The 13,116-nt window shown below is 43.9% G+C and overlaps 1 protein-coding gene across 2 annotated transcripts in view; it reads right to left on the reverse strand.

Annotated features, from left to right (window-relative positions):
- Nucleotides 1–13,116, reverse strand: part of RFX4 (regulatory factor X4) — a 181,036-nt gene that overhangs the window by 154,095 nt on the left and 13,825 nt on the right. The window contains exons 1-2 of one of the 2 annotated variants that reach the window (XM_010381295.2): nucleotides 8,583–8,787; nucleotides 1,108–1,194 (exon numbers count right to left, since the gene is read on the reverse strand). In XM_010381295.2, coding sequence (XP_010379597.1) covers nucleotides 1,108–1,194; nucleotides 8,583–8,652 — 157 coding nt within the window. In that variant the 5' untranslated portion in view covers nucleotides 8,653–8,787. Of the gene's footprint in view, nucleotides 1–1,107; nucleotides 1,195–8,582; nucleotides 8,788–13,116 lie in introns of those variants that run through there. The other variant, XM_010381300.2, reaches the window with a different exon arrangement.

A 13,116-nucleotide genomic window follows, 5' to 3' on the forward strand; every position in this document is an offset into this window, starting at 1 on the left:
AGGTTTTTTTTTTTTTTTTTTTTGAGACAGAGTCTTGCTCTGTCACCCAGGCTAGAGTGCAGTGGCACAAACTCGGCTCACTGCAAGCTCCACCTCCCAGGTTCACGCCATTCTCCTGCCTCAACCTCCCGAGTAGCTAGGACTACAGGCGCCTGCCACCATTCCTGGCTAATTTTTTGTATTTTTAGGAAAGACGGGGTTTCACCATGGTCTTGGTCTCCTGACCTCATGATCCTCCCGCCTTGGCCTCCCAAAGTGCTGGGATTACAGGCGTGAGCCACCACGCCCGGCCAATGTAGCTCAGTTTTATAAAATGAAGTGACATGGTGATGACAGAATGACAACCTCAGCTAAGACTCAGGAGGGGGCTATTGAGTAGATCTAGCAAATGTTCCAGGGGATTGTGGAGCAGGTGGGCCGGGGCTCATGCTTTCAGAAAACTGAACTAAGGAGATGCACTTTACCAACCATGGAAGAAAGTCATTTCTGACTCTGAAAAAAATTGGACTTATAATAAGCTGATCTCTCTTTTTTAGTGTTTAAGGAAAAAATACAAGTCCCAAGTAGCCTACTGCTCTTAATATAGCGCCCAGAAGCCCCACTCTGACATAACACAGGGCAAGGTGTAAACACAGGAGCGTACATCTTCCAGTTAACTCTAGCTCTCTAGTCCAAGAACTGGAAGAAATTTCTGCTTTCTGATATCAAGGACATTTATGACTAAAACAACAATCCTGTGACACAACTACTTTGAACTCATATTTACAGTGGACACTGAGAATGGCCTTTCCCAACCAGGGACCACATTTACCTGACTGGAGCATCACTATAACAAGGTCTTTGGGAACGCAGGCTAGCAAGTCCCCTGCAGAAGTTGAGTCTGTAAACAGCAAGTTTTTGCTGTGGCCTCAGTTTCCAGGTCTACCTGAATGGATTCCACTCCCTATTGTGGAATATTACAGAGAGGTCCTGGGATATTTCATAAATAGGTGGAGAGCATCTTGTTCCAGGTGACTCGGCCCAGCCTAGCAATCTAGAGGCACTACCCTCCCATCAGGACACTGGCCATGTCTGAGATGTCATGGAAGATGAGTTTCAAGCACTTACTTTCATCATTAGAAACATTCCCCAGAGATGTGTGGCTGGAATAGCGTTTGTTTTCACTTTCGTTGAGACATCTTTCAATCCAGCTCTCTAAAAAAAAAAAAAGAAAAGAAAGAAAGAAAGAAAAGAAAAAGAAAAAGAAAATCACAGAATTGCTGTGGGTGTTTGAGAAGAGACAGAACATCATAAATGCATTAGATTTAAATGCTCATCAACATTCATGTGTCATCTGCCCAGACTGGAATGGGATTTTACACGGAGTTCCATGTGTACCACTGCTGCTGCTGATGAGACTGCAGAGTAGTTTGGATGCAAAATGGCTCTTTGAAGCCTCACTTGAGTATTTCTTGGTCAGATTCTACAAATTCTGGAGTATTTGTAGTACCAACTGAGGATTATCTTTCTGAGCAAAGAAGGTATGTTCCTGAGTAGCAGTTTGTAAAACCAGACTTGGTCAACTGAATCACTGGTGGTGGTTTGTAAACTTGTGAATTAGCAGCAGAACTTTTCTTCAAGTGAAAACAAAAAGAAAACAGGTAAAACTTTAGGGACTCTGGTTGGAAGAAGATAGGGAACCTTGTAGCTTGCCTCCCTTTGGCCAGGGACCCCTCAAAGAGCTCTCACAGACTGGAAGCCATAGCAGGAGGAGAAATCAAAAGCACTATGGTAGCTACGCAGCCCTTTTTTTTTTTTTTTTTTGAGATGGAGTTTGTTCTTGTCACCTAGGCTGAAGTGCAATGGCGTAATCTCGGCTCACTGCAACCTCTGCCTCCCGGGCTCAAGCTATTCTCCTGCCTCAGTCTCCTGAGTAGCTGGGAAGGTGCCTGCCACCAAGCCCTGCTAATTTTTGCACTTTCAGTAGAGACGGGTTTTCACCATGTTGGCCAGGCTGGTCTCGAACTCCTGACCTCAGGCGATCTGCCTGCCTTGGCCTCCCAAAATGCTGGGATTACAGGCGTGAGCCATTGTGCCCAGCCGCTATGGAGCCCTTTTAAAATCCAAGACTATGGGTTTTTTTTTTTAAATCCAATTTCAAAGGCTACAAATGTATTTGTTGCAATGTAGTGTAATGCTTATTCTGTTTTCTAGACCACCCACCATTCATTCATTCATTCATTCATTCATTCACAACATCAGCTAAGTACAGTCAGCTCTACTATAACACTTGTCTTGAGGAAACAAATGTGTCCCAATGCAAGTGATATATTTGGGAACAATCTAAGCATAGTGCAAACTTTGTGTCTCTTTATGCTCCATTTATTTCATAAAAAACATTAGGTGAATGCAGAAAACTCCACACCCCCACCCCATTATACTGAGCACCACAGAAATGTGCAGAACACACTCATGTTCACACCTCAGACATCTACTAGCTACTTTGGTCCACATTGTGCTATGAGTCACACCTGCTCACTTCATAATAACTCACAGGCTGCAACCCTTCCAATACCCACCTCTAAAGGCAATCTTCAGGTCTTTTCCAAGGTGAAGTGCCATTTTTATTGGATTTGTGTATTTCTAAACCATTTAACATGTGCAAAACTGTGATATCATTTTTATTAGGTTTCTGTCTTTTATTATGTGTCACTGACAAGGTTTTTCAGTATTGTGCCCCTAAGCTTATTTTTCCAGTAAACTCAGTGGTCTTTGTTGGCCGATTCTGTATAATGTGGTGATTTTTAGGAAGGCATATGGGTTGTTACAGCAGAAATGGCTACACCTATGGCTGCAGGCTTTTGGGCAGTGTGGTTCCCCATTGCCTTCTTTATGATCTGGGAGCTGGTATTTATTGAACACCTATTTCAACATGCCAGCCCTCTGCATAAGTTATTTCATTGAGTCTTCACAACAACTCTCTGAAGCAAGGATTTTAATCTCTACTTTTCCTAGAAAGCAACTGGGATTTAGAGGGATTAAGTAATGTGACTCTTCATAATTCAAAGAGCTGAGGAAAAGATCATTAGTTAACACCTTAGGTTACACACTGTAAAAAGAAGCCACGTAGACGAGTAAGCTATGTGGAGAGGGGAAATCAATGTACACAGCCGGGAGAGATGTCGGATTTTTGTTTTGTTTTGTATTTTATGTTCTAACAAACTGCTCTTTTAAAAGCTGCTTCCAAAATTGTGAATAAGTAGGGGGAAAATATCCGAGGGGAGGAACAAGGGCCAGCTTGTTGAGAGGATATGGAAATCTGATATTTCCCAGGAAATACTGAGAAGCAGAGAAATTCAAAACATTAAAACGCTGCCCCTTCCAGATATCAAATGCACAGTGTGGAGACAGACGGCTTGTAATGTTTCAAAGCTGGGGGTAGGTGTCTGTCATCACACTGTATCCAAACGCACATCTGCTTACAAATCTCCAGAATTCGTTTCAGGACTCTCCAGAATGTCTCTGCTTAGATCTTCTCATCCTTTCAATTCCTGGCTCATTTTCTCTGGCAGCAGCCATGGCTACATTTAGATGGCATCTGCTGAAGTTTGCAGACCCTGCCTCCACCAAACCATACCACCAAAAGCAGTATTTATAGTTCTGGGCCAAGCCCTGGTCTTCCTAGATAGTTATACACACCCAGCCACTCTCACACGCACTCACATCTACACCCCAATCCCCCCTTTGTCAGAAACAGGAACTAAGGGAAGCACTCTCCCTCTCACCCATTTGCCTGCGCTGGATTCAGGTCTGTTAACATCAGAGTCCTTAGAAGGGCCTGTTCTCGCAGGCGAGAAACCCCGTGACTGGTGGGACATTCTCTGAAGAATTTGTGGCAACATTCCGAGACGAGCTTGTTCTAATAACCAGGTAAGCCAAGAGAGCACAGCGCCCACCCACAAGAGCTCAAGTAAAGAAAGAACTTTCCTGATGGCAGCATCTGTCCTCCACACTGTGCAATCCCACACTGGAGAGAGATGAAAGCAAGGCTACAAGAAGTGGGAGAGGGTGGGAGGTGCCATGAAAATGAAAGAGAAAACATCTCACCCATTGCACCCACTCAGATCTCTCTGACCCCACAGTCTATGCCTGTAGCCAACTGTGCTCCCTGGGGCAACCCAGAATAAGTCTGGTCTCACTGGCACATCGCAGATATGAGCAGATAACCATCATTTCCCCATATTTCTGGTTGAAGTACCCCCATCAAAGAACCGCATTGTTTCACCTCTTTCTTGGAAAAAAATGTTCCCATTTCTTTGCCATCCAGTTCACCTGCTTCTGGGTGTCTTCTAGTTAATAAATGTCCATGTGAACACGTGGCACTTAGGATAGACTCTGAGGGTTCAGACCATGGTCTGAACAGTGAAAGAACCATCACCTGTGTTGTTCTGGACAGTTGGAGTTCTCATGCATTCAAGGGTCTTGCATTCCAGACTATGTGGATGCAACACTCTGAGACATCCAAACCAGATACGGGCCTTGAATCTGCAGGGGCACTTTGACCTTTGTCTTCTTCCCTAGTGGAGCTCTTAGGAGTGGCATCTCCAATTCATGTCTCATAAGCCAGGTAGCTTCCTATGACTGGAAGGCCTCTCTTTAGATTAGCTGAAGTCAACGTTATGTACTTTAAAATTATTTTTAACAATGGATTTCAGTCTCGCAGAGGTCAAGAATTACTTGGGCAGAATGACATGTATACTGAATTTTGAATGAAACACTGTGTTCTTCCACCTTACTGATTTGTAGGTGATGTGATTTTATAATAATAAAGTTCAGTATATATTGAGCTCTCACTATGGGTGAGGTATCATACAACTGCATTACATACATCATCATACTTAATACTCATTACAGTCTTAGAGGTGGGTGCTATTAATAGGCCCATTTTAGAGATAAGAAAACTAAGGCTCAGAGAGATTCAGTGACTTGTCCAAAGTTATCTGGCTAGTAAGAGGAAGACCAGCATTCAAACTCAGGTCATAATCACAATGCTCTCTCCAAATGTGAACTGAGCTTTCTCCTCCTATGTCCCATTTAGTCCCAGAACAATGTGCCAATTCTGCAGCATTTTTCTCAGTCTGCTTTGTATTCGAACTTTTGCTAAAACTCTACTTATATAATGCGCTAAATTCGTTTACATATTCTTTGTCAGCCTCTATCATACACAGAAGCCTCTTCAGTTTAGAATTTAAACCTCTTAAGAATGGAGCCTGTTTTATTCTATTTCTTTTGACTCTCTACTAGTACTGTTATAAAATTTTCCTGTAGTCTGGCCTCAATAACTGTTACATTAGTGACACATATGTCAAAGAATGCATAGCTTATACGTAGATACATCCACATATCTATAGAATTTCCTAATCATTTTCTCTCTCTCTTTTTTTTTTTAACCACATAAGGCATGGAAAAGTATAACACATCAAAGGCGATTTTCCAAATAAAGCAAAATTCAACACACATTTATTTTGTGCCTTCTAGATGCAAGAAGCTGTGCTAAAGAGAAGCTGTAGTGGCCAGGCGCAGTGGCTCACGCCTGTAATCCCAGCACTTTGGGAGGCTGAGACAGGCCGATAAAGACCAGCCTGGCCAATGTGGCAAAACCCCGTCTCTACTACAAATACAAAAATTAGCTGGATGTGGGTGGCATGCACCTGTAATCCCAGCTACTCGGGAGGCTGAGGCAAGAGAATCACTTGAACCTGGAAGGCAGAGATTGCAGTGAGCCGAGATTGCACCACTGCACTCCAGCCTGGGTGACAGAGTGAGACTCCATTTCAAAAAAAAAAAAAAGAGAGAGAGAAGCTGTAGTGATATAAACATGAACAAGACTGGCTTCTGCCCTCTAGTTACCAAGTAGGAAGTAAGGCACGTGCTACTCCCTGAGCTCATGAGTGCAGGACCCTGTCATTTTTGTCCATCATCTCACACCCAGTGGCTGGCCCTGTGCCTGGCTCCATAGATGTTGCACAATAAATACATGTTTTTTCTAAAAACTTAATTAAGTTCCTATTGTGTGCCAGGTACTATAGAAGCCATTTTCACATATGTTGTCTAAATTGGACCCAGAACAACATTACATGTCATGTTTTCATATCTCTAATTATAGATATGGAAAGTTAGGCTTGAAGCAAAAGTTCTAAAGGAAGGCAGACTGTGATCAATGCTGCAATACTGGTACTGAGTTCTGGGGACAGCATGGGACATAGGAGAAAGAGAATTCAGTTCCTACTGAGATAACTTCCTCTTCCCAATTGCCTCATTCTTGATCTATAAAAATCATCTGACCTGTTAGTAAGGACCAAGCTTGTGCAAGTGCCCAAGAGGATTTGCCTACAGCTGTGAGCAGAGGCTCCTGGGCTGTGAAGCATCCTTTCCCCTGGTTCATCTGGGATTATGGGCAGGAAGGAGGAGGCAGATAATGCCTATGGATTTTCACTTTCAGGGAGTCCAGCCCACGTTCCTTAGAGGAAGATCTTTGTGCCTCTTCACTTTGGACTGAAGATTTGGAAACCCCAATGTGAAGTTATTTTCTTGGGTACATATAATGAGGTTGAGCAGAGCCATATATAGTTATCAGGTTTTCTACAAGGCTTCATTCTCTTTACAGCAGCAAAGAATAACTCAGAAGTAGCCGCATCGGGGACATGGCACATCCAAGGCAGTTCAAGGTTCAGAGTGGTGCTTCACAAACCCATATTGACCTGGCAGAGAGGGCCTATTAAGATGGTTATCAAGAGCCAGGTAATCCTTGAAGTTTATAGGACACATTGACAGGAATCTCTTAGATTATCCGTGCATCCATTTATTCATTTTCCAAATAATTATCAAGTATCTTCAGTGTTCAAATAGAAGAGATGAACAAAAGCTATTCAACAGGACACACGTACATTACACAGGATATCTCTGGTGACTAGCATCTCAAGACCTAAAAGTATCTGGGTTTTTGTTGTTTATTCCCTTTTTAAAAAATCACTTATTTTTCCCACCCTTAACATGTAAGTTCTAATGACCTTGTCTATCTTGTTCAGTACCTTGTCCCCAAGAGCCTAGTACAGTATTGGGCACATAGCTGTAGTGATGCTTGTGATGAAGAAAAGTAAAGGAAGAAAATAATGGAGAATGAGAGAGGAGGAGCGGGGATTCTCCACCAGAAAGGCCTCTGGGAAGAAACAGCCTGTGAGCAGACACTGAGTTTAGTGAGGAAGCAAGGTTTTCCAAGATTCAGAAAGAGGGGACCACAAGGGCAAAGGTTACCCCCAACCCCAGGAAAGATCATGCTTGACTTGTTTGAGGAATGGCAAGAAGGCTCAGGGGGCTGATGCAGAGTGATCAAGGGGGAGGTGGCACAACATGAGAGAGAAGACAGAGATGGGCTTGGTAGAAAGTGAGGTTTGGAGCTCAAATCCGACTGGATTTCAAATTCCAGCCTGGCCACTTACTAGTTATGTAACATTGGGACGGTTCCTAAACCGTCCTGAATTCTTACCTACCTGATTTCTTCAAAGATTAACTGGAATTATAAAGGTAAAGCACTTAGTGTGTTTGGCTTTAAGAGCCATAGAAAAATGAGGAAGGCATGGTCTCTATCCACCAGGAACTCACAGCTGAGTGACAGGGACAGATGCCTAATGGTGATGTCTGGCATTTATTGAGTGACCTCCAGTGCTGGTCGCTCCGCTCCACATGCTTCATCTCTGTTGCTCACAGCAACTGAAATGGAGACTTGACTAACTTTGATTTGCAAGAATGAAACTCAGACCCAGAGAAGCTAGTTGGTGGCTGAGCTAGGTCAGGTCTGACTCCAAGGCTGGGGTGTGCTCACTGCCCACACTGCCCACACTGTCTCTACAAGCAGGTACCAGGAGTGTTTGGTATTATAATAAGATGCTGTGGGGCATAGAGAGGAGAGCTTCCATGGAGAGGAAAGCCTGGCTGCTTCACAGAGGGGGTGGCATTTCAGCTGGTCCTTAAAGGATTCAGCACCTGCCAGACCAAGGAGGGAAGCAGGGCATTTCAGGCAGGAGGGCTGCCTTCAGGACAAAGGCACAAAGCTGTGAAAGGTCTGGTGGTTCTGGGAAAGGTGAAGAGTTCGCCGACCTGTGACTCCCAGTGCTGGGAGACAGGTGGAAGAGTCCGTTAGGAGCAGATTGCAAAGGCCTTGCCTGTCGGGCCCACCAGGCCACGAAGCCTGCAGGCAGCTGGGAGCCAGCCATGGTGTTCAAGCAGTGGGGAAGTGAACACGCTGAGTTTTGTTCCTGAGGCACTGGATGAGAACACGGAGGTCCTGACTTATGCAATACCTGTAGAAAACGCTACCTGACTTAGAAAGTGTCACCGGGATTTAATAGAGGCTGTTATTCACACTGTATCAACAGTCTCTCAGGGCACTGTGCTGGGGCCTATTTTAGGAACTTGCAGCTCCAGAAACGCTACAAAAGAGTTGACATGCCACACTCACAGCTACCAAGGGCGGGCCTGGCCCCGGTTCCCCCTGGGGGTGCCAGGCCCACCCCAGTCTCCTCTCCCTGGGCCCTGGTCATTACCAGTGGAACGGCGCCGTCGAGGCCTGGTCCTGTCGCCTCCCGCACCAGGGTGGGCTCTCCTTTTGATCATTCTCTCTCAGCCCCTTTCTGTCTCTGTCCTGGCTCCCTGCCGGTGGCAGTGGCGACACACAGAAGCTTGGAGAAGCCCAGGAAGCCAGCAGCTGTGGCCTCTCCAGGGGGTGGCTCAGGTCAATGGGTTGCCATGGCAACGCCACAGGCCCTGCCCCAGGGGCTGCTGGGTTCCAGGAAGGGGCCCGGCCCCGTCTCTCCTTTCATTCCTTCCCTCATTTACCAAGTATTGATTTAGCACCTACTGTTTGCCAGGTTCTGAGCAGCTAGTGATGAACATGGCAGATAAGGTCCCTGCTCTCAGAGAGCTTATATTCTGCAGTGGAGACAGAGACAAATTAGCAAGAAGACAGCAGAAAGTAAGTGTTATGAAGAAAATAAAGCCATAGAATGGGAGATCAAGAGAGGTGGGGGTGCTTTTTGGGCAGTGGGGACACTGAAGGCCTCTCTGATGAGGTGATGTTGGAGTGCAAGGGTCTGGGTGGCCTTGGGTGTATGAGGAGAAGCCAGGAGGCCAGCATGGTGAAGCGGGAGGTGGGGAAAGCAGCAGGAAATGAGGTAGAAAGTTGGGAAGAATCCAAAGTATGTAGGGACTTGCAGACCCTCCTAGGAACGTCACATTTATTCCAAGTGTGCTAAGAAGCTATTGGAAGACTTTAAATAGGTGACGTGGACTGCACTGGCTCAGAAAGGGTAGCCCACATTCATTCATCCCTGTCTTCATTTGGCAACTATTTATGGGGTACCATGCACCAGGGGCTGACTACACAGGAGGGACACAGCCTCAATGGACAGTTCTGTCTTTTTGGAAGATTAGAGTTTAGTGTGGACAACTATAAATAATCACACAGCGATGCAATTACCAAGAGTGCCACACGAGAGAAAAAAAGGGGGGTTAGGTCTAATCTGGGGGTAGTTAGGAAGCTTCTTGGAGGAAGCAGCATTAAACTGGCAGCTAAAGAATGCGAAGGCGCGAACCAGGTGGAGAGGGAAGAAGCATCTTCCTGGCAGAAGGAACAGCATGTGCGAAGTTCTTGAAGCAGGCAGAAGAAAGATGCATTCAAGAAACTGACAAGCAGCCTGAGCATGACTACACACATTGATTCAGGTATCAATACATGTTTCCTGAGATCATGCTACTTGATAAGCACTTTACGAGATGCTATAGGGGATGCACATACATAAGCCTTGCTTCTGTACTCAGTGCTGGGTTAAGGAGTCTGGATTGTATTCAGTAGGTCGTTGGGAACCTCATAAAGTTTTTTAGTGGAGTGGGGCATAAGTAAAGCCGTTCTGTGAGCAACTTCATCTGGTGCTGCTAAACACGTTTTAGAGGGGAGAGAATAGAAAAGGAGGCCACGGAGTAAGGGTGACCATATCCCTTATCATCCAAACCTGAACACTTTTGAGATTGAAAAGCACTATCATTAATAATTTTGCCAGGATCACATGCATAAATCAGGATCGAACCAAGAGAACCAAGACTTACTTGTCCCCCTCTGTAGGAGGCCACTAGAAGCTCATTATGTCTTAGAGACCTGAACTGGATGGATGAAGTAATTTGTTTAAAAAAAAGAATGCTGTGGAGAAAATATAAGAACTCTTTCCAGTTAACTGTGTTCACTCCCCAGACAATCCATGCGATCACTGGCTCTGTGTCTCTTCCTCATCAGCTGGAGTCTCAATCACAACAGGACACAGGTGAGCCTGAGATGACGCTAATATCATTCTCCTGGAATATGGCCTCCCAACACAAGCACCATAACCTTCATCATCATCGTCGTCATCGTCATCATCATCACAGTGATGACTTGCCCAAGATCACACAGTCGTTAAGCTGCTGAGCAGGGATTTGAATCTGACTTGATCCTAACCACTCACCTGTGCTATGATACTGGTAATTATTATATGCACATTAAAGTCTCACTGTGAATTCTAAGCTGTGTCTAACATAACACCAGACGTACAATAGGTGCTCAATAATGTGGTTGCCCTTTCCCTCTTTAGGGAAACTCAGTATGTAAAACTCTAAAGCGGGCAAGGAAATTAACTAAGGGGTCGTTATCTGCAATGTACAAGAAAAAAAAAAGAACGAGGGAACTCCCAATGATACACCAATGCCGTTTGTTCAGAGATCATGAACTCACCAAGAGTCTTCAGACACTAGAGAAAATTCAACCTAAGGTGTTCAGTGCCATCTCCTGTTGAAGATAAATTCAGTGTAAAAGCAGATCTCAGCTCTGAAAATATCCCTGGGAACACTAGCATTAATGTACATTACTGCATAACCAGGTTGTAAAAGTTTCATTTTCCCTCAACTTCTGGGGAAGGGTGTACCTACTACTACTTAATGTTAGCAGACTTTTTTTTTGTTTCTATTTCTACTATAACAATATTATTAAAATATAAAATTAGGAAGAGAATCATTGAGGCCAAGGCTACTTGCTCTGCATGGCATCTGATGTTATTCCAGCCTTGACATCATTGCCTTTTCTAGTTTTGGGTTTTTATTTTATTTTTACCTCTCCTGCTCTGTTTGGGGATGTGGATTCCCCCAAAACCTCAGGAGCCAGGCACTCCTGGCTACAGAAGCCGAATAGATTTTAACCCAGCCTGAACTTTTGAGGTAAGCCACCAAAACATCCTTCTCCTAGGCAAAATGCCTTTATCTTTCCTGTAAGTTGATTGCAGAAATTACATTTTAAAATGTTGAAAAGAGAAACATATTTTCCCACAATCCCACCACTCTAACCTGGTAACTACCTTTCTTTTCTTTTTTTGTGTGTGTTGGTCGCAAGTCTCGTATCTATAAGTGCACGTAAGAGAACTGTAACTCCAGCAAACATAGCATTTCTATTCGTTTTTCTCTTAATGTTCTACTATTATGCAGATTTTTCCTAGGGCACGACAGTCTTCATACTCATCATTGTTTGAAAGATGACCAACGTTCCATTGAGCAAGTGTTTCTATTTTCCATAATGTTTCAATAAACGACTTGGTGCATATCATTTTTTCTTTGTTTTGATCATTTCCTGAGAGTCACTTAGAAGAAGGAAAAGATACCAGGTGGGATTAGTGACTAATTACCAATGAATTGTCTGAGTTTCAGGCTTAATACTTACTAGTTCAATGAATCAAGGCAAATTAACTTCTCCAAACCTAGGTGTCTCCTTACGCGTAATATGGATAATAATAATCTGCCTACCTCATCTTAATAGTGTGAGATTTAAGTGAACAAATGCACAGAAAGCACATAGAATACTATGCTTATTCTGGACCAGAGCAAGTTCTAGCCAAACGGAACAACCATAATCCCAAGAGTTTGTGTTTGACAGAGGCACCTTTTCTCCTCTTTTTCTTTATTATTTTTTTGCAACCCAGTCCCGACCACCATTTTTAGAGATGGGATCTTGCTCTGTTGCCTCAGCTGGAATGCAGTGGCACCATCATAGCTCACTGCAGCCTCAAATTCCAGGGTTCAGGTGATCCTCCTGCCTCAGCCTTCCAAAGCACTGGGATTATAGGCTTCAGCCAGCACACCTGGCCTTGTTATTGTTGTTTTTAATGTCAGTGTAACAGTTAAGACCATGGACTGACGAGCCAAACTGCTAGATTCAATTCTGACTTCTTTGCTCTGTGACCTTAAGGCAAGTGACTCAACCTCCTTGAGCCTTGGGTTCTTCATCTGCAAAGTGGAGTAATATCAGTAACAGCTCGCAGAGTTTATATAAGAATTGAGTGAATAAGGCACATCAGGTGCCTACATGATAAGCATTAGATGTCTTAGCTAATGTATCATGCCCACCTCTAAGGCATCCCACGTTAGTCTGTACCTGAAATCACCTTTCCTGTTTGATTCTTGGATCTCCCAATACAATTAAAAGAACTTGGCCTTGGAAGCTAGAAAGACACTAATTCTAATCCTCCCCTTAAACAATTGACTAAGTAAGCTCTGCAACCCTAGGCAAATTACTTAAGCTTGTGGGCCTCAATTTCCTTCCTATTAACTAAAAAAACTACCCCATGAGGTTATTATGAGGATTAGAATAAATAATATAAGCTCCTTAAGTGCTGATTGTATTTTATTCACTCACTATTCGCTGTATTTAGGACAGCGCTTGGCCCAGAATAGCAGATCAATAGAAGTGGAGGAAAGGACAGAAAAGAGGGAGGGAAAGAAATGAATGAATGAAGCACTAACACCATGCCTAGCACATAGTAGGGGATCCAAAGAGTGTTAGTTAATCTGTAATTTATCAGGCACAAACAAGTTTGCAGGAGCCCTTGGGGCCAGGCTTCCTAGAAAGTAAGGAAAGACATGCAGAATCCTTTGTAATATTAAAAACGGTTTGAGATATATATTAAATAAATATGTATCAAGCACTAACTATGTGCAAGCCACTGTAGCAGATGCTATGCACTGTGCTAAACACAGAAAACAATGACACAGGCGAAACTCTTGAAA

Source organism: Rhinopithecus roxellana, chromosome 10, assembly GCF_007565055.1.
Source record: "Rhinopithecus roxellana isolate Shanxi Qingling chromosome 10, ASM756505v1, whole genome shotgun sequence".
NCBI lineage: Eukaryota > Metazoa > Chordata > Mammalia > Primates > Cercopithecidae > Rhinopithecus > Rhinopithecus roxellana.